The sequence below is a fragment of the Chrysochloris asiatica genome, unplaced genomic scaffold (assembly GCF_000296735.1).
Source record: "Chrysochloris asiatica unplaced genomic scaffold, ChrAsi1.0 scaffold00001, whole genome shotgun sequence".
In the NCBI taxonomy this organism is placed as follows: Eukaryota; Metazoa; Chordata; class Mammalia; order Afrosoricida; family Chrysochloridae; genus Chrysochloris; species Chrysochloris asiatica.
The window spans coordinates 51,445,978-51,466,583 of record NW_006408519.1 but is presented as its reverse complement, the minus strand read 5'-3'; the positions used below and the strand labels follow the sequence as shown (position 1 = coordinate 51,466,583).

Below are 20,606 nucleotides of genomic sequence, written 5' to 3'. Positions count from 1 at the left end.
GATGAGGACATGGTGACAGGCACACACGGACATGTGATGTTGGGGACACAGAGTGATGAGGACATGGTGACAGGCACACATGGACATGAGATGTCAGGGACACGAGGACATGGTGACAGGCACACACGGACATGAGATGTCGGGGACACAGAGTGATGAGGACATGGTGACAGGGACACACAGGGACAGGTGGTAAGGTCACACAAGCACAGAGGTCCGAGGCTGCCGGCGGAGCCCACAGGCCCTGAGCGCACTGACCTGGACACTGTTGTAGGAAGCAGTCCCGAGTCTCCACCCAGTGACCCTGGCACTCGGCACCCCCATACGATGGCCCGTTGCACTCCCGCGTGCGCTGCTGGCGGCCTTGGGAGCAGCTGGCTGAGCAGGCGCTCCAGCTGGACCACTCGTTCCAGTTTCCGTCCACTGCCCGGCCCGGGGGAGGAAGGGTAGGAAGGCGGCGTGAACACCTTGGCTAGTGTAGCCTGGGGCACGGCGTGGACACCCTTGCTGGACCACCACCCTGACACACTGGTGTGAACAGCCTAGCACCAAGTTGACCTGGGTGTGGAAACCCCTAGACTCACAGCCCAGTCACCAGAGCCCTAGCTGGTCAGGGACATGGTCGCTGGGCCCTCACCTCTGCCCCCCCTCTCACCTACCAGGGCACAGAGCGATGTTGCAGAACTTGGTTTGCTTCTCTGGGCCTTCGCAAGGATTGCCTCCAAACTGGGGGGGCCTGCAGGTGCGCGTGCGGTCCCGGAACCCACGGCCACAGGTGCTAGAGCAGAGGCTCCAAGGGGACCATTCGTCCCAAGCGCCATGCACTGCAGAAGAAGAGAAGTCCTGTTGCCCAGCTGTCCTGCGGCCTTGGCCTCCCCTCCCTCCTGGCTCCGCCCCGGCCCGGCCCCGCCAGCCCCTCCCTCCTGGCTCCGCCCCAGCTACTTCCTACCTGACCACGCCCACTTGGCCCCGCCCTTCTGGCCCGCCCACCTGGACACACGGCGGAGTTGTTGCACGGGCGCTGTTCCCGAAGGGGTCCACTGCACTGGGTACTGTAGGAGGAGGACACGCAGAAGCGCGTGCGAGTCTGCCAGCCCTCGCCGCACGTGCTGGAGCACACACTCCAGGGCGACCATTCCTCGGCCGCGGGGTCACCTGCAGACCCACACCCAGCATAACCAGGGGGCGCTGTTCAGCATGAGGACTGGGTGAGGATCCAGTCCCGAGACAGCGCCTGGGTCCCAGCCTTCCTTTGGCACCTGACAAGTTCGTCTAATTACCGTTAATCGCCAAGGTTACTTATTAGCAGCTATTCTAATTTATGGAGTCCTGGGGTGGCGCTGTGGGTTAAGGCACCGGACTTCAAGGTCGGTTTGGACCTGTTCAAGCTCACCAGGTGCTCCTTGGAAACCCTATACAGGGTCGCTATGGGTCGGAACCGACTCGACGGCACTTAACAACAACAACATTCTAATTTATCGTGTTTACTCAAAGACTTATTCCCCTATACGCCAACCCTCCCCGACTCAGTGTCTGGACGCTGTGTGGAGGTGCCAACCAGTCCGCACCCAGCTCACCTGTCTGAGGAGATGGATACCCAAACTGCTGCAGTTCATCTCCCAGCCCCTCGCGCCGCCGGGCGTCCGTGGACCGCAGGGACTGGCTTCGCGAGTTGGCGTGCCCCGCAGCTACAGGACGATGTAGGTCAGTGACCCTTGCAGCCTCCAGCAAAGCCCAATGGGAGAGCGCCACTGGCACGCACCGCCCTGGCCCAACCATCCTTGGTCTGAGTGGTACAAAGGCCCCCCTGGCCCATTGACTGAAGGGCACTGCAGCCTGCTTCTGAGCCTGGTCACCACGGCCCTTCCAGTCTGTCCTGATCCCCTGCTGCCCACCTTCCTTTTCCCTCCCTCCTCCCTTTTAGCATTTTAGGATGCCAAGAGGAGTCCAGGAAGTTCATCAAGGGAAGGAGCCATCTGAGGAATGACATTCTCATTATAACCTGATTTAACTTGATGGGGACAGCTAAAAAGCCAATGAGGCCGTTCGGGCCTTATTAGAGAAATATGATCTGGAAGCAGGGTGAGGCTGGAGTGGGCTAGCCAGGTCTAGGTTCCCCAGCGAGAAGGCGGCGGACACCCCAGTCACCCATTTGTGAGCTCCCCAAAAATCCCAACCTACCGACGACAGGAAAGTCCCGTCCGGGACCTCTTGGGCTGACCCCATCCCTCCTCCCAGACCCTTAACCTCCAACACTCTCACCCGGTCTGGACTTGGCAGATGTTGCAAGGCCCCGCCCCCGCCCCTAAGGCTCCGCCCTTCTAGGACCAGACTCCATTCCTCCCAGTCCTGGGCCCGTCCCTTTCCTCTATCTAGCCCTGCCCACTCCAAGCCCTACCTCCTCCCCTCACTTTACGCCCTTCTCGGGCCAGGCCCTCTTCTTCCCCTGCTCCCTCCTGTCCCCCCAGTTTACCCCCTTCCCAGGTCAGGCCTTGAGCCTCCCCATCGCTCCCACGCTCCCAGCCCCCCTGGCCAGTCCCCGCCCCGCACTCACGGCCGCAGGCCTTCCGGTTGCACAGGCGGCCCTCCTCTAACACACCCTCGCAGTCGCCGCCTTGGACGCCCGGTGTGGGCAGGCACGTGCGAGTCCGCGTCTGTAGGCCTCCCCCGCAGTCCCGCGTGCACTCGCCCCACAGTGACCATAGCTTCCAGCCACCTGGGAGGGGGGGCAGAGCGCGGGGTCAGGAGACTGTGAAGGGCAGGGAGGCGATGTAAGCCAGCCATCCGCGTTGTTTAAGCAGTGACCTCTGAGGGCCACCCTGCATGGGCACATAAGGGATAGCTAGGAGACAGGAGCGTGGCCTGGGACCGATGTTGGTATGGAGGTCGGCCTCATCCAGGTGGGGTCTGATGAAAGAGATGCCCATGGAAGGGATCTGGCTGGAGAGGGTCTTGGGGTCCCTCCTGGGGGTTCAGGACATAGTATTGTAGGCTCTGTCTACCTGCCCCTATGCCAGGGCCGGCCCAGCAGCCCAGCAGCCCAGCGCTCCAGAACAAGTGCTTCCGACCACTCGCTGAACGAATGACTGAATGGCTGCCCCCTCATGAGGTTTTGGTGGCTCCCTCAGTCCTGTCTGGCCAGGCTGGGCTCTGAGCCTACTTCCTCTTCTTCATTGTGGAGCCCTGCCCTCACCATTCCGAGGCTCCACCCCCTACTCCCCTTTGATCTGTGTGCCGCGTTTCCCCAGCCTCTCCCACCACCCCTACACACAGGGACACCAGAGACCGGGGTGGGGGGGGGGTTGTGGTTGGGGTGTGCTCGGTCACAGCTGATGTCAGAGCCCGGCTGAGACTCCCTCAGGGCCTGGCTGAGCTTGCCACCCGCTGGGGGATGGAAGGAGGCCTCCTGTGCCCTGCACCACCCCTCAGCCACCTCCTTCCACACTGACAGGCCATCTTTGTCAACCCCAGCCTAGGCTGTGTCCACTGCCTTCACTGGCCCGTGCCCCTACAGAGTGGCTAGTTGAGTTTGAACCTTGGACCTTTCAGTTAGTGGCCGAGAGCTTAAACACTTCCACCAGAGTCCCTTCATCATCCACAGAATGGGTACTACCATCAAGACATCTGGCTCATGGAGACCCGGAATTTGTGTCAGAACAGAACTGTGCTCCCCAGGCTTTTCACTGACTGATTTTCACGTAGTAGATTGACATGCATTTCTTTCAGGTTCCTCTGGGTGGACTTGAACCTCAACCTTTCAGTGAGCAGCCAAGCTTATTGAGAGTCAGTACCATGCACAGTGGCCCAAGGGACATCCAGGACATGGAGAGACCCAAGACTATAGGACCAAGGAAGGAAGGAGGATACGGTGTTGGCATTGTCCTGGGGCCCTGCAGGCAAAACCTCCTCCCCAAAAGGTAACTGTAAATGTCTGGTGACAAAAGGAGGGGAGCAGCTGATTCTGCAGTCCAGGAGCCCAGATCTCTGCAACCATCAAGGGAGAAGAGCAAAGTGTGAGACCCTGTCTGGAGAGGCAGTGACACTAGGGATGGAGGGATGGAGGCAGAGGCGATGACATGGACAGAAGGAGCGGCTGGGGACTCTGGACTCAGGGAGGGAGAGGGGCTGTGTGCTGGCTGCCCAGGGGGGAGGGGGGCAGGCATGTGGGGTGTACCCCTTGGGTGTTTGTGATGCATACAGGAGATTGCGATCATTGCAGTAAAACAAAATACGATAGGATGAATGAAAAGATAAAGTTCACCCATGTAAACTAACACATAATTCAAGAAAAAAACAAAAAGCTCCTTCCCAGCTTTCTTTGGGAGCCTGGTGGTACGCTGAGTTAAGCATTGGGTTATGCCATGGATGGAATCGTGTCCCTCAATATGTGTCAACTGGGCTAGGCCCTGATTCTCAGTGGTTTGACAGTTATGTGATGATCCCCCCATGATGTGATCTGATGTCATCGATCAATAGAGGATTAAGGGTGGGCTGCAATACCTTTGATCCATCACAACCCTGATCTGATGTAAGGGGAGTTTCCCTGGGGAAACTTGTTTTGTTGTTAAATGCCTTCGAATCAGTTCCGACTCATAGTGACCTGTATAGGGCTTCCGAAGAGCAGCGGGTGGGTTTGAACCTCAGACCTTGTGGTTCACAGTCCAGTGCTGATCCTACAGCGCCACACCAGGAGCCCACCTTTTATCTTATGAGAGATAAAAGGAGAAAAGTGAGCAGACAGAGGCAACCTACTGCCATCAAGAAGGAAGAGTCAGCAGTGGAGAGCCAGGGGTCCCTGCGTTGTGTATCCCCCGGATCCAGGGGAAGATCAATGCGAAGACACGTGGTGATCACCCAGGAATGTTGGCTCTACAGAAGCTGGGAGGAGACAAAAACTTTCTCCAGAGCCAACAGACAGGAGAAAAGCCTTCCCTTTCTGAATTTGGACTAGACTCCAAAACCGTGACAGAATAAATTTCTGTTCAAACCATCTACCAGTTGTAGCTTTGTTAAAGCAGTGCTAGAGCGTAGTGGTTATGAATTGGGCTGCGAACCACAAGGTCAGCAGTTCGAAACAAACTACCAGCTGCTCCTCAGGAGAAAGAGAAGGCATTCTGTTCCCATAAAGATTTACAGCCTCGGAAACCCTGTATAGGGTTGCTATGAGTCGGAACCGACTGCACGGCACACAGCCATTACCACCACCAGATAATTTAATAGAGCAGTTGGCGGTTTGAACTCATCAATTGTTCCACTGGAGAAAGATGAGACTGTTAGAAAGATTTACAGCCTTGGAAACACGGCTGCAGGACTGCTGGGAGTTGGAATCCACTTAAAGGTGGTGGGGGTTTTAATGGTGGAATGTTGTAGAATAAACACTGAACAACAAGGCTGTCGGTTCGAACTCACCAGCGGCTCCTCTGAAACCCTTTAAATGAGTTGGAATCCACCCGACCGCAGTTAACGGTAACAGCATCAGTTCTAGTATCAGGCCAGCAGGGGGCGTCAGTGGCAAATGAATGGGATGCGTACAGGGACTAGTGCCGATGCTGGGGGCGGGGTGGGGGGGAGGGTGTTTGCATTTCTCTCCTGGGCAGGAGTGGGAAGGATCGACCTCACACCCCCCCAGGCCTAAAGTGTACATTTCTCCTTGCCCTTCCCTGGTAGCTGAAGGACCCCACCCTCCCACTGGTGCCTGCCCCTTCCCATCTGGCTTCCATCTACGCCCAGAGAGACAAGGGACCTTGACCAAGGTCACACAGTGAGCAGCCAAGCCCTCAGTCTTCCAGAGCAGTCATGGTGGGGCACGATCCGATCCTTGGGAAGGAGAGAAAGAGCCAAGCGAGGCCAGGTGCACACCGTGGTAATGGTGCTCCCATACTGAGCCCACTGTTTTGGCTGTTGGGAAAGAAGGAATGTAGGGCCCCCAGGCGAGGCTGGTGCTGGCTTTGAGACCCTCCCCGGTCTGGACGGAGTCCTGGATGCTCACTCTGCCCTCAGCCCTCTCCTCACATGGGAGGCCACACGATGAGAATAGTGAGTACCAGAGCTCACACAGCCTGGACTCTCACCAGTGTCCCCCCACCGCCACCCACCACCCACCAAGGTGGCTGCAGATACTTCTATCTCAGGAGTGAAGGTGGAAGAGGGGAAAGTATGAGCTCTATTTAAATGCAAATGTTCCTCTCCAGCCTGCCTCCCCCACCCCCAGGCCAAGCTTCCTGTGGGGGGTGAAGTGGGTACTCCCCTCAGCAAGGCTGGTGCTCTGTGCCCGGGCACCTCTGCAGTCTAACCCTAGAGCCAACCTTTGCACCCCATTAACAGCAGAGGAAACTGAGCCCCAAAGAAGAGCAGCCCAGACAGCTAGGACCAGGGGAGAGACCACCACTAGGAGGGTCTACACAAAGCTGGCACTGAAGAGGCTATGAGACCCCAGCCTCATCAGTGTGGGAGCCAGCCGGGGACCTTGAATGCCCAGTAAGAGCCATACGTATGGACACTGAGTCCAACTGGGTCTTAAATTGCAAAGATGACCTCTGAGCATGGGGGGGGGGTGCACCTGAGGAGTGAAGTCTGGCACTAACTCATCCCACCCAGGAGGGCAGACCCCCCCAGAATGACCCACTTGCTCACTGGTGGACCTCTGCCTCATGGACACTCCTCACCCTTGTCTTGGTGCTCCCCTACCAGCCAGCCCACAACTGGCCCTTTGGACAGAAGCAGAGCCCCACAGCTGACCAGGAGTGGGGGGAATGATGGAGTCCAGGGCACATGGCTTCACCTGCAAATGCCCCCTACCCCCACCCAGTGATGCTGTGACAGAGACCAAGAGGGTCAGTAGGTGCAGAAGGCCAGGTGGGACTGCCCCTGTCCCCCTGCCCAGCCCAGCCCCCACACGGAAGCTGGGTGACGTGGAAAGCTGGCAGTGGGTGGGAGAGAGGGTGTCCAAGGCAGGCTAATCGGAGGATGCCTCTTGGTTCCCATGGAAACTGCTGCAGTGAGGCAGCCTTTCAGGATAGACTCAGGTTAGGCTCAGCTGCCAAAACACCCACGATTTCAGGGCTGGTTACCCTGGTGACCCAGGTGGTGAGGATATGGAGGAGGGGGCAAGGAGAGGAGGGGGCCTGCCAGAGGGAGAGGTCAAAGCACAGATCAGTGGCTCAGAGGACCACCCCCTCTCCCTGGTCTAGCCCTGACCCTGGATACAGTGAGTTTCTCACACTGAGCCCTGACCCATGGTCACACCCTGAACCCTGACCTTGGTCACATGCTGAGTCCTGATCCTAGTCACACTCTAAGCCCTGACCCTGATCATACACTGAGCACTCATCTCAGTCACATACTGATTCCTGACCTTGATCATAAACTGAACCCTGATCCTGGCCACACACTGAGCCCTGATCCTGACTACTCATTGAAGCCTCATCTCAGTCACACACTGAACCCTAATCCTGATCAAATACTGAGCCCTGAGCTTGGCCACACACGGAACCCTCATCCCACTCACATACTGATTTCCTCTGGCCACGGAAATGACTGCTCTCTGACCCTCATCACATACCGAGCCCTGGTCCCAGTCGCAGGTTTTTTCTTGTCCATACACCAGCCACTAATGACTACTCAGGGAAAGGTAGCATTTATCTTTATGATAGTTTTATTTTTAATGTGTGTCCCCACACATGGTTGATGCTTGATAAAAGTGAAGAGAATGCATACGTGTCAGAAGAGGGCCTCCTGGGATCCACCATGGCTGAGGGGCACTGTTGGGTGTGAGGTGCCCTGGGGCCGGGTGGGCTGTGAGGGGGCAGCGGCCCCTCCAGGCCCGGAAAGAAGCCGCCATTCTTCCAAGACTCAATGCCCCCTCTGTGCTACAGCCTCATTTCCATCTAATTAAGGGGATGAATGGAGCCAATTAACGGCCCACTAGGCAGCCATGCCACCCAGGAGAGAGGGTTCGGACGAGGGGCTCCCGGCCCACCCGCCCACTGGAAGACGGCGGGCTCTCTAGCCTCAGTGCCCACAGCGGCTGGGACAGGGGTGCCAGTGGGCTCTGCGAGACCCTCCCCGGAGCCGCGCCCTCCAGCTGGGTCTCCCAGACCTCGGATCCCTTAGCAGGACGGGCACATGAGCTTCCCCTAGCTTCCAACAGAGGGCGCCCGAGTCCACAGGTCGGCCGCACCTGGGTAGCAGGGTGCGCGCCTGCACAGGACTCAGTCCCACCCAGACAGGGCCCCGACCCTTGACGGCACCTCTGTCCATCACCATGTTGGGGTGGTATGGAGCACCCAGGGCCAGAGCGCATCACGGGACATGTGTATAGGAGCAGAGGTGGGCCTCCTCAGTCCGGGTCCCTCTTAGTCCCTGTCCTCTGGCCGCAGATCCCACACCCAGGGAGGGAAGGGGCGCACATGTGCGTTTGTATGTTGCTGTGTGTGTATGTGCGTGTGTTTATGTATGTGAGCAGGTGCTTGTCCAGGGCTAGGTCCCACTCTGAGCAAGATGCACTGCCTACTGTAAGCCCTGCCAGAAGACCCTGCCACCCCCATTTCATACAGGGAAACTGAGGCCCACATAGGGAAACTGAGGCCCATAGAGTTGACACAAGTCTAAGAAGATGAAGCTGACTGTGAACTTGCATGGAGAACTTTCTCTGGGTGCTGGCTGCCCCAGAAGGCGTCCTACTTACAACCCCCAAATGCTGCATTCCTAACCACTCATGGCCCTGCCTCTGCCCTGGTGGCCCAGGTGACCAAGGACATGTCACTTCCCTTCCCAACACCCCAAAAAGCAGTCTCCCACCTTGCTGGAACCCAATTGAGGACGGTTAACCCCTCAGAACTGAGCTCCATAAGCGTCTGGCCAAAAGGGGGCTGCTGCCCATTGAAGGTGGCAGATGGTCTTCCTGGTGTCACAATGAGCCACGGTAGCTCTGGCCCTAGATGCTACTTAGTGGTTAAACAGTTAGAAGCTGGCCCTGGCCCGCTCCCAAACTCCAGATGCCTAGCTGCAGAGACCTTGTCCTCCCACCTGGTGTTCCTCTTCCCTCCAGAACTCTGAGGACCCAAAGGGGGCTCTCCACACCTCCACCTGGGGGCCTGCTTGAATCAGGGGGTTCTTAGGGCTGACCTCCAGCCTGTTTCTGACTGTCTCCAAAGAACCCAGTAGTGTGAGGGAGCTCAGGAGTGCCTGAGCCACCACGGGAAGTGTCTACTGACAGCCTGGTGTTAGAGAGCCAGCAGTCCAGCTCAGGAAGACCACCATCCCACTGCAGGCACACACTCACGCTAATGTGCACACACACACACACACACACACATGCCCATGTGAGTATATGAGCACACGTGTGCACACAAAACACACAGAAACACACACGTGTGTGCACACAACACACACACACACACACGACACACATGTGTATATACAAGTGCACATGTGTGTACACAGCAGATGCACACAAGGAGACACGTGTATCTACAAGCACACATGTGTGCATACAATACTCACACACAATACACAACTCCACCGCACAGAGGGGTGCACACATGTGAGTGCATTCATGCACACAGGGATCCATGCACACACTACTCATGGCTGCTCCCCAAGCCGCTGCTCTTTCATTATCTAGCATGTCGCTTCTGCAGTAAAATTCTTTAATTAAAGCATGAATATTTAAAACAGCCCTTGAGAAAAACGGCCCCATCTCACAAGAGGCAGACAAATGTAGAGACCATCTGAGAGATGGAGCGACAGTGCCCAGACACCCAGAAAGGGGCTGCCAAGAGGGTGACGGGTGGACAGTGGTGGGCAGGCAGAGAGGGAACAGCTGCTCTGGCCCGAGGTGGGAATGTGGTACGTGGCGCGTGACGTGGCCATGTGGTGGCATTTGGGCAGGCCAAGCAGGGCATGGACCGCAAATGGGCCACAGACTGGCTGCGGCTGCCAGCTCGCTCTCTGCTCAACCACATGCCACCTGTTTGGGAGGCAGGATGGCAGGGGTGCCTGTTCCAGCCTCCCCTGAACAACACAGATGGGAACTCCCTGACCAGGGCCCAGAAGACAACATTCAGGGGTTATACACCACCCACTTCAGCTGCATGGCTTCAGAATGGTCACTCAACCTCTCTGGTCCTTGTACCACCTATCCACCCAACACACATTCACACACATGCAGGTGAGCATGCAGTCACATACATGCACACTCACAGACATGCACACATGGGTACACACAACCCACATGCAGTGGATGCACTCATACGTACAGACTCTCATACATGTGAGCACACACAGGTCACAGCACACCCACACATATACAAGCACACACAATTCACACACAGTACATGAACTCACACATGCAGATGTATGCACACATTTAAATCTCATGCGCACAAGCACACAGCTCACATGATTCACATGTACAGACACGCAGATACATGTACACACTCATTTACTCATGTGAGCATGCACAGGTCAGATGCACATCCAGAATCACAAACTTACATTTACATATACACATATGTACACAAGCACACACAGCTCACATGCACTCACACAAGCAACACAACTCACACACACAATTCATGCTTTCACATGCACACACCATACACGTCTGCATGTGAACACATGCATGTGCGTGTTCACACTCAGATGCGTGCACACACACTCACATGCATACCCACTGCACAGCCATACAATAGAGCCAGTCCTGTTATTAGCTGACACTTACGACTGTGACCTTGGTCAATGTCTTACTGTCTCTGGCCTCTTTCCTCTACCCAGCATTTCCTGAGTACCTGCTGTGTCCTACTACCCAGCATTTATTGAGTGCCTTCTGTGTACCAAGTACAGGTCTCTACACTGAGAATGCATGAGTGAATGGGGTAAGTAAGCACCCTTCCATGGCAAATCTATCCTAGCAGGGACAGACAGTGGTCAGCAGATGTAGCAAGTCCAGGCAGTCACACTGTGTGTTGTGGAAAGAGAGGCAGGCAGGGAAAGGGACTCAGAGACTTGAGGGGGTGCTGCCACCTTACACAGCACGGTCCAGGCTTGTCACAGAGAAGAGGACGTGTGAGCAAAGGCTGGAGGGAAGCAGCCAGCAGGTGTCCAGGTGGAGGCCACAGCCCATGCAAAGGTCCAGAGGCCCAGCTCCTAAGGAGGGGACCAGTAGCTGTACTTCCAGCACTAAATCAGAAGTAAATGGTCACTGGTATCACCACTGGGTTCATTCTTATTCCCCAGGTCCCCAAGCAGCCTGGCTTCCTGGGTCCAGGACACAAACACCAAGGTCTTGCTTGGTGACCACTGTCCACCGCACAGGACCAGTGCAGAGGACCACTTGTTTCCCATCACAGGCTCTCTTCAGACCCTCGCCCCACAAGACCCCCACCCACACACATCTCTGCACAGAGCCAGGCTCAGCACACATGCCCACACACCTGCATATGTGAATATGTCCACAATGTATGGCACACCTACACACATGACACACACCTGCATAGTACAGTTATCACACATACACACACACAAACATACATACATACACACTCAAAGTACAATCCCCACATGCACACATGACAGAGACCCATACAGCAAATACTCACATATGCACACGACACACTCACACCATACAATACACACATGCACACACTCACACCATACAATCTCCACATGCACATATGTGGCACACATAAACACACACCTGCACAGTACAATCCCCACATGTGCACAGTGACACATACACGCACACAGAACTGACTGCATGAAACAAGTCACACATGTAACACAAACATGCACACACACCTGCACAACACAATACTTACACGTGCACACATGACGCACACTTGCACCACCCAATGCTCACATGCACATATGTGACACAAACACACACAATTGCACAGTACAATCCTCACACATGCACACACATGCCTTCCCACCTCCTCAAGCAGTGCCTCCCCACCTCCCCTTCCTCAGAGTTTCCATCACCTGAGTGGACTCCCCCCCTAACACCTGCCTTCCTCTGTTCCCCAAGTCCTTTCGAGGTTCCCTCCTAATAATACCCAAGGACACGGAGACTTTAACATGACTTGGGCTTTGTGCAGCCCAGCCTCCTTCCCCTGGGTCTAGGAGAGCAGGCGTTTCTATTGATCCACTGCATGCCCAGGGGTCTGCAGAGATGGTCCAGGGGCAAGTTTGCAAAGCAGCCCAGGGGTTACAGATAAAGAAACTGAGGCTCTGAGGGGTCGAGGGGCTTCCTGGGGAGGGTTGGGTTCCTGTGTCCATCCCCCTCCCATACCAGCCTCCAGCCTCCACCCCACCTCTCTGCTCTGTTCCCATATACACATGACACACTCTCTTTCCAAGGTCATAGTGACCTCGTTCACGCAGTCATGCCCTCTCTGCCTCCCCCTCTCCCCCCGGGCTCTGGTTGCCTTTTCTTTAAGTCCCTTGGCCCGGCCTCCTGCCTCCTAGCATGTGTCCCATGTGTCCCATGTGTCCCATGTGTCCCATGTTCTAGTGTTGTTGTTGTTGTTGTTACATGACATCGAGTTGGCACCGACTTATAGCAACCCCATGCACAGCAGAATGAAACAATGTCCTATCCTGGGCCAACCTCACCACTGTTGCCACGCTTGAGTCCATCGATGCTGCCACCTGGCCAATCCATCTCATTGGGGGTCTTCCTCTTTTTCTCTGACCCTCCATCTTACCAAACATGATATCCTTCTCCAGAGACTGGTCCCTCCTGACAATATGTCCAAATTATGAGAGACAAAGTTTGGCCATCTTGGCCTCTAAGGAGCACTCTGGCTGCACTTCTTCCAAAACGGATCTATTGGTTCTTTTGGCAGCCCATTGCACTTTTAGTATTCTCCTCCAACACCATAACTCAAAGGCATCAATTCTTCTATGGTCTTCCTTATTCACTGTCCAGCCCTCACATGCATATGAGGTTATTAAAAATACCATCGCTTGGGTCAGGCGCACCTTAGTCCTCAAGCTGACATCTTTGCTCTTCAACACTTTAAAAAGGTCTTGCTCTATAGGGTTTATTTATACCTCTGAAGACATCTTTCTGAATAACTAGAATGCCAATGGGGCTTAAAGCACAGGAGGGGAGCATTCAAGGATGACTACTTCTCACCTCCCTCCTCTCTGCTTCACCCCATCACCAACCTCGTCATTTCAGCCCCCCATCTCTGCAGGGAGACTCCACAGTGAGCCAGAACCCTCAGCATCCTTCCAAGCTGTTCCCGCTCCATCTCCATGGTACCCCAATGCCCCAGCCCCTTGGATCAAATCCTGGGGTTCCTCCTGACCTCAGGCCTCGAGGCCACAGAGAGGAATCCACCTTCCCAGCAAATTCCGAACCCCCTGCCTGCCTGCCCTACCACCCCGCTGGAGCACTGCCAGACAACCTCCACACAGGTCTGAATGAGGCATGGCCTCCTCGGGACAGAAAACCCATACACCCCACTGCGGGTATCACCAAGCGCAGGGTCCCCAACTCCCCAGAGATCACCCCTACCTGATCCCAGAATGCCAAGCACATGGCCCCTAGTCAGTGAGCCCATCCGGTCCCCCACTTAGCCCCTCTCCTGCCCTCCACAGAGATGCCCATCTGTGTATTGTTTCCTCACTCCCTTCACCCTGCCCTCCCCACTCCCTTGATGCCAGCCCCTTGCTCCCCACTGCTCCCTGCCTGACCGTCCCCTGCAGCCCCTCCTGACCTCACTCACCTGGGGCACCGTCCCCACCCCGGTCCTGCGTCAGGCTGGTGAGGCAGTTCTCGGGGCCACCGGCCACGCCGTCCTGGAGGCAGACGTCCCCATGAGGGGCTGAGGGACCTGCGGCAGGGGGACCAGCATCCCCACCCAGGCAGGTACAGGGGGTCTGCATGATGCCACAGGGGTACGAGCTGCGGCTACCAGCCAGGCAGGCGTCCAGCCAGCGGCACAACATCTGGCAGGCGGCCCGACTGGGGCTGCGATTGCCCACAACCAGGTATTCCACTGAGAAGTCATTGCCAGGGTCCAGGAGCCGTCCAGGAGCGTCGTCCAGGGGTGGCCGCTGCCAACGCATCTGCAGAAACTGCTTGCTGGCCTGCAGGAAGGCCAAGGGCGCTGAGGGATCACACAGGCGCAGCACCTCGTCGAAGCTTTCCACGCCCAGGTAGGTGCGCGTGGACTCCAGGAAGGAGTCGAACTGGTAAGTGTGCACACGGCCGGAGCCACCGCAGGGCACAGGTGCCTTGGCCACCTTCACGTAAAGAGTGTAGCGCCGTGGGTCTGGGTTCCGCAGCGTCCACGAACAGCGAGAGGCATTGGCCGGGAAGACAGTGGCAGCTGAGAAGTACCCAAAGAACTTGCCCTGCACCAGCGTGGCACAGAGCTCGGACCCGGGCCCCACGTCCAGCCCCGTGGCCACTCGCGCCGGGTCCCCCAGCAGCAGCAGCAGCAGAGCAGGGATCCACAGGGCACCCGGGGCAGCGGCCTGGCCCCTCATCCTAGCTCGCGGGGCCGCTGGGGTTCCGCGGGCTGGGCAGGCCGGTGTCGGCCAGGCTTTGACATGCCAGGGTCCGGCGGGTTAGGGCTGGGGCGATAGGCAAGGGCCAGAGGGCAGAGGGCAAAGCTTCAGACGACACAGAGGGCAGCAGCAGCTCCTAGAGCCCACCTGTGGCCGTGGATCACACCTGGAAAAGAGAGCGAGCGCTGTGTGAGGTTCCAGGCAGGCTGGGCCCCCCACCCAGAGCTCCTGGAGGAGGGGCTCAGTCCAGGCCCTGCTCAGCAGCGGGGGCCATCGGGCCCAGGAGACAGATGAACTCTCCCTCACCTGAGCCTGACCATGGGGTTTGGCTCCTGAGGACACCTCTTCCCTGACCCCCACAGGGCTCTTCCTCCATGCCCCTCCAGCTCCCCATGGGTCTTCCTCCCTGCCTCCCTACCCCCTGCAGCATTGAGGGTGAGGGCCCCTCAGGCTCTGCCCCTCTTCCTCACCCAACACCTCCACTGCCCCCTACCTTTCTGAGAAGACTCACACACTTGACAAGAAGTGGACAGGGAGAGACAGGGGTCATTTTGACCACCCCCACCTTCCTTAGGTCTCACCTCTGAGCTTCATCCCCAGAATAAGGGGTGGGGTGCAAAACTCCCTGACCGGTCCCTTCTGGCATGGCCGGTGGATGCCCCTGTGCCCTCTGTCACCTTGAGGATCATGTCCCTACCCAGCATGCTCCTGTCAGAACTGCCCTCCACAGCTGCCCACTCATGTCCTATACCAGGGGCCGGCTCACACACAAAGGCTGGTGAGGAGCCACCTGAAATGACCCCAACTCTTCCTTTCAGAGATCAGACGGCAGGGCTCACCAAGGTCACAGGGAGTGACCCTTGACACCAGATACCCCCAACTCTAGTGGTCAGGCTTCCTCCTGGGGGAGAAGAAGCAACTGCTGGCATGTGGTTCCGGGCACTGGGCCACTGTGGATCCCAGCAACTTTCTCCCTCCCCTAGATCTCAGCCCCCACTGTCCTCAAGGCCCCTGGTTGGCAATCTGCCCTACCCGCCTGGCCCCGTGGGCAGGTGCTCACCCTGCTGACCAGGCCCAGCTGGCTGGCCACACAAGGTCATTCACTGCTCCGCAGTCCCCTACTGGTGTCCTTCCCACACGGCCTCACAGGCGGGCACGGAGTCTGTGGGCAACTGCCCAGGGCAGGCCTCACGGGCCGGCAGAAAGCCTGCGGCAGCCAAGGTTCTGAAACACAGCCAGGTGCCTGAGGCTGGACTTGGGCCCCACCCTTCCCAGCCCTGTGACTGTGCCCTCTTCTTCTCACCCCCAACCTCTCTCTTCTCATCTGTACAATGGGATGGGATCCCCACTGCGCTGCAGGAATGCTAGAGCTGGACCTGCAGGCTGACTTGGCAGGGGCACCAAGGTCCCCAGTTCTGGAGAGAGCAAGGTGTTGGGGCTGCATGCAGCCCTGAAGAGCCATTCCAGGGCCAACACTCAGGTCCCAAGAAGGGAATTAAACAGTCTCAAAGGACAACGCAAAGTTCTCTCCGCTCTCTGAGGCAGAAGCAACCCCAGGCCACCCGGGGAGTTGGGGTGGAAGGTGGGTAAAGGGCTCAGGCCCCTTCCCAGGATCCTGGCCTTGCCAAGAATATACCAGACTTAAATGGTCACACACTGGCCTGTGGGACCGGTTCTGGGTGTCAGACACTGTCCCAATTACGGCGGGAACCACAGAACTGGCCCTGCTGTCTTTCCTGGCTAGATCACCAAACAGCACTCACACTGCCCCCTCCCCCATGTGCGGACGCCTTCTGTGGTTGCTGCTCACCCGTTGGTACCTGCGCCACCCTCTGATGGACCTCAAGCAGTGCCGGCCCTTCCCACCCCACCTCATCCCAGGAAGGACCCAGAGACACCCAGGACTACCTGCTTGAGCTTCTGCCTCTCATGGCTGTGGTCAGGCCGACAAGGGACAAGGCCGGGAGACAGATAGGGATGGTGAAGGGGCAGGGGAAGTTTGGTGTGTGAGTGTAATGAGTGTGTGTGGATGTACATGGCCTATGTGTGTGGATGTGTGTAGATGTGCATGTGAGTGTGGGGGTCTAAGTACGAGTGTGCAAATGTGTCTGTGCATTTAAACATGTGTATCTGCACATGTGACTGTGAGAACATGTTTCTGTATGCTTGTGCATGTGTGTATTTGTGTGTGTGTAGTTGACTGTGTGTGGTGTGTATAAGTAGGTGAGTATCTGTCCATGTGTGTGAGTATGCATCTGAGTGTGAGTGTGTGCCCATGCATGTGTGCAAGTGTGTGAATTCCTATCTGTGTGTGCCAGTATGTATTTTGTGTGCATCTGTGTGTGGACGTGCATATGTGTGGGCCTGTGCATGTGTATGAACATGCATAGGTGTGAGTTTGTACGTGTGTTTATCTTGTACGTGAATGTGTGTGTGTATCTGTATGTGTGCATTTGTACCTGTGTATGTGTCTGTGCACGTGTGTATCTGTGGGAGTGTGTACCTAGTGTATATGGGCATGTGAGTGTCTGTATGTGAATGTGTGTTCTCTGTCAGTGTGTCTGGGTGTATCTTTGAGTATATCTGTGCACGTGTGTATCTGTAACTATGTTTCTGTGCATGTTTGTACCTGTATGAGTGTGTGTATCTGTGTGTTTGTATCTGTGTGTGTGTGTGTATATCTGTGCATGTGTACCTGTGCTTGTGTGTGCACACGTGTCGCTCTAAATATGTGTGTGTATCTCTGTGTATTTATGCATTTGTGTACGTGTGTGTCTGTGTGCATCTCTGCATGTATATCTGTGTTATCAGTGCATGTGTATCTTGTGTACCTGTGTGTGCATGTGTGTATCCATGCATGTGGTATCCATGCATGTGTGTGTGCATGTGTATTTATGCACGTGTATCTATATGTGTCTGTGCATATGTGAGTGCATGTGTATCTGTGCGTGTGTGTATGTATGTGTATCCCTGTGTATTTATGCATGTGTATCTGTGCATGTGTGTCTGTGTGTATCTCTGCATGTGTATTGGTGTGTGCCTTGCATGTATATCAGTGCATGTGTGTGTCTCTTCACATACATATATGTATCTGTGCCTGCATGTGTGTACATGTATCTATGTGTATCTATGTATACATGCACAATTGTGCATGTGTGCACACATGTATGCATGTGTGTCTATGTATGTGTGTGCCCCTGTGTGTCTGTGCACGTGTGCATCTGCATATCTCTGTGTATCTGTGCATGTGTATCTCTGTGTATCTGTGCATATGTGTATTTGTGCATGCATATATCTGTGTGTATCTGTGCATGTGTGTGTGCATGTGTATCTGTGTGAATGTATGAATGTATGAGGGCGGGCTCGGTGCTGCCTTCCCTGGACTGTGTGGGGTCAGCAACCAGGCTAGCAGAGGAAGTGCCGGCTGCTTGTGTGGGTTGGGGGGTGGGGAGGTGTGAGGCCAGAGGAATGGGACCCTGCATCAGGGGCCTCAGAAAGTGGGTTTCACTCCAAGCATGGAAGAACAGGTAGCAGTGCCCCACATGCCACTGGGCACCTGAGCTGGACGCCGCAGGGAGAGTTGGGCAAGGAGGTTCAGGTCCTGTGTCCAGGCCCACATAGTGAGGCAGGGTTCTGGGGGGTCCCTGAAGGATCATATCAAGCACCCTGAGCCCCCAAGCCTGTGTTATCTGACATAGCACACCAGCCTCAATCCCCAGAGGGACCCCAAAGGCCATGGGCATGGAGTAACTGGTCCCTGGCAAGTGGCCAACCCACACCTGCTGACAACCTGCTCCCACCTCTCCAAGAATCCCATGATCCCCAACTGACAGCTGTGGGCTTCTGATCCTGGTCTGGGGGCACCCTCGGGTTCTCATCTCAGAAGATGAGCACAGTTGAATCACGCCAACCTCTCTGGCATATGGTTGACTGGCTTGGTCTCAATCACAGGCTGCTATGTGACCCACTGGTCCCCCCCACCCAGGAAGGGCAATCAGCTGCCATCACCCACTGTCCCTCCTGGGCTTCCAAGGACAGTTGCCAATTAGTACTCAAGCCCCTTTGGGCTGCTGCCTCTGCCCAGTTACCTTCCCAGGGCCACACTGCCCTTGCTGTCTGGAAGTTCTTCCTGGTGTCTAGCCCTCATCCCTCCTGCTGCAGAAGAGACAGGGTTGTGGAGGGCTGGCTCAGGGATTTCTCTGAGCAGGAGAGGTGGGGATTCAGGGGGGCTGGGCAATAGGGCTGGCCACTGGAGGTGGGATGGAGAGCATCAAAGGGGTACAATGACTGACACCCACTGACAGATGCCAGACACCAGAGGCAGGAGTGTACCAGAACAATCGTTACAGCAGCCCACATCACAAACAGTGTCACTGTCAGATAGGGGACTGCACTGGGCGTCCCACCCCAGGACAAAGGCCATGTCTGCACACACAACTGCCCTTCAGTCAGACCTGGGCTCCCATCAAGCTCGGTGCCTCAGTGTCCCCATACTGCACACACACTTACACACACACCTGCCACAGCAAACAATAGACCTGTACTTCCTCTAATTCTGTGCCTCAGTTTCCCCACCACAGAACCAACGTCCTGAGCTAACTACTCAGACTCCCTGACCCCTCTGGCCTCAGCCCCCACTAGCCCCCACCCAGACTCAGCGCCCCACTCACCCCAGATCCCGGCCTTCCAGCGTCCCCGCCCCACCACCCAGAATGCCAATGGCGGTCCCAGACACCAGCTACAATAGGGGCTCTGTTGTTTGAGGGGCCTCTGAACAGGGCCTGTGTGTCCCAGAGAAGGCTGCGTGGGGGGAGGGGAGAAGCACCTCGCACGGAGGACTGCCCTGGAGAAGCTGCCCAGCATGCCAACACCTGCCCCCCAGCCAGCCCTCCTTCACCTCTCGGGGTGCCCCACAGCTCCCACAGATCCTGCCAGGTCAGGTGGGCATTCTCAGACTGGGGCTGGTCACTCAGAGTCACTGCCGGTACTGGTGAGACCAAGCAGGTCCAGTCCAGACCCCAATAAGCTCAAGTGGAGCTGGAGCGTGAAGACGCTACCTCTCCACCCACTGACCCCTCTGCAGACCGCAAGGTGTCCTGAGTTGGGTGCCTGATGACCACGTGGAGCCTGATGACCACAGGGCAGTTGAATGAGGCTTGTCACAGAGCTGGGGGGGGGGCCTAGGTGTCAGGTGGGCCACCAGATGGGTTGGGGCCCCGTGTCTCCCAAGCTGGCCATGTCCAGAACAGGGGAGGACTGCCCTGACAAATCTGGACACCAGGCAGGCTAGGGTGGGATTGGGCTCCGTGCTCTCTGCCCCCTCCTGGACATCCAAGGGGGCAAAGCCATCCTTGTACCCACTTCCCACACAAGGAGACTGAGGTTCAGAGGGGCAGGTGATCCACAAGGACATCGGAGGAAGAAGAGGCTGGCTAGGTGGCCCTCGTCCTGCCCTACCCCCTGACTAACATGGAGGCCCAGGGATAGGGTAAGGGTCAGCTCTCTGGACTCCCTCAAAGCCTGGTGCCTCATGCCACTCCAGCCCCCACGGCCTTCCCTGCTCAAGACCCCGCCCCAGCCTTGGAAGACCCTGCCTCTAGCTCCTTCCCACAAGGACCCAGCCTGGACACAGGGCAGAAGGGCTCACTAGGGCTTCTGAGAGGGTGTGTCTCTTCTCCCCAGACTCCCAGGGTGCCTTGAACCCCAACATGAAGATGCATACACACACACCTTCTACATCCACCCCCCAAAACACCTGCACATACACACACACAGACACACACATATGCACACACTGGGCAGGGAAGCTGCCTGCCAGTTGCCCCCGCCCCCCCCGCCACTTGGAGAGAATCAGGGGACTACCTAGTCTGAGGCCGAGGTTCCAAGCTGGTAATCTGGCCCCAAATAAGGAAGACGGTAAGGCAGCAATGGCTGGGAGCACAGCAGGGCAGACAGCAGGGCCTGGGGTAGGCAGACAACTAAGATACACTATGGGTCAGACCCCTGGGATGGCCAGGAAACAGGGACCTCTCTCTGCCCTCCTCTGAACTTATGGGACTGGAGCAGGACTGGGGGTGATGGTG

General features: G+C 56.5%; 1 protein-coding gene across 1 annotated transcript in view; it reads right to left on the bottom strand.

The window, feature by feature from the left end:
• The window catches only part of BAI1 (brain-specific angiogenesis inhibitor 1), a 64,267-nt gene extending 49,765 nt beyond the window's left edge, over nt 1-14,502 (bottom strand). Inside the window, exons 1-6 of the mRNA XM_006830851.1 lie at nt 13,737-14,502; nt 2,555-2,716; nt 1,578-1,688; nt 991-1,155; nt 668-824; nt 259-467 (exon numbers count right to left, since the gene is read on the bottom strand). Coding sequence (XP_006830914.1) covers nt 259-467; nt 668-824; nt 991-1,155; nt 1,578-1,688; nt 2,555-2,716; nt 13,737-14,502 — 1,570 coding nt within the window. The remainder of the gene's footprint in view (nt 1-258; nt 468-667; nt 825-990; nt 1,156-1,577; nt 1,689-2,554; nt 2,717-13,736) is intronic.
• Between the last annotated feature and the right edge of the window lie 6,104 nt (nt 14,503-20,606).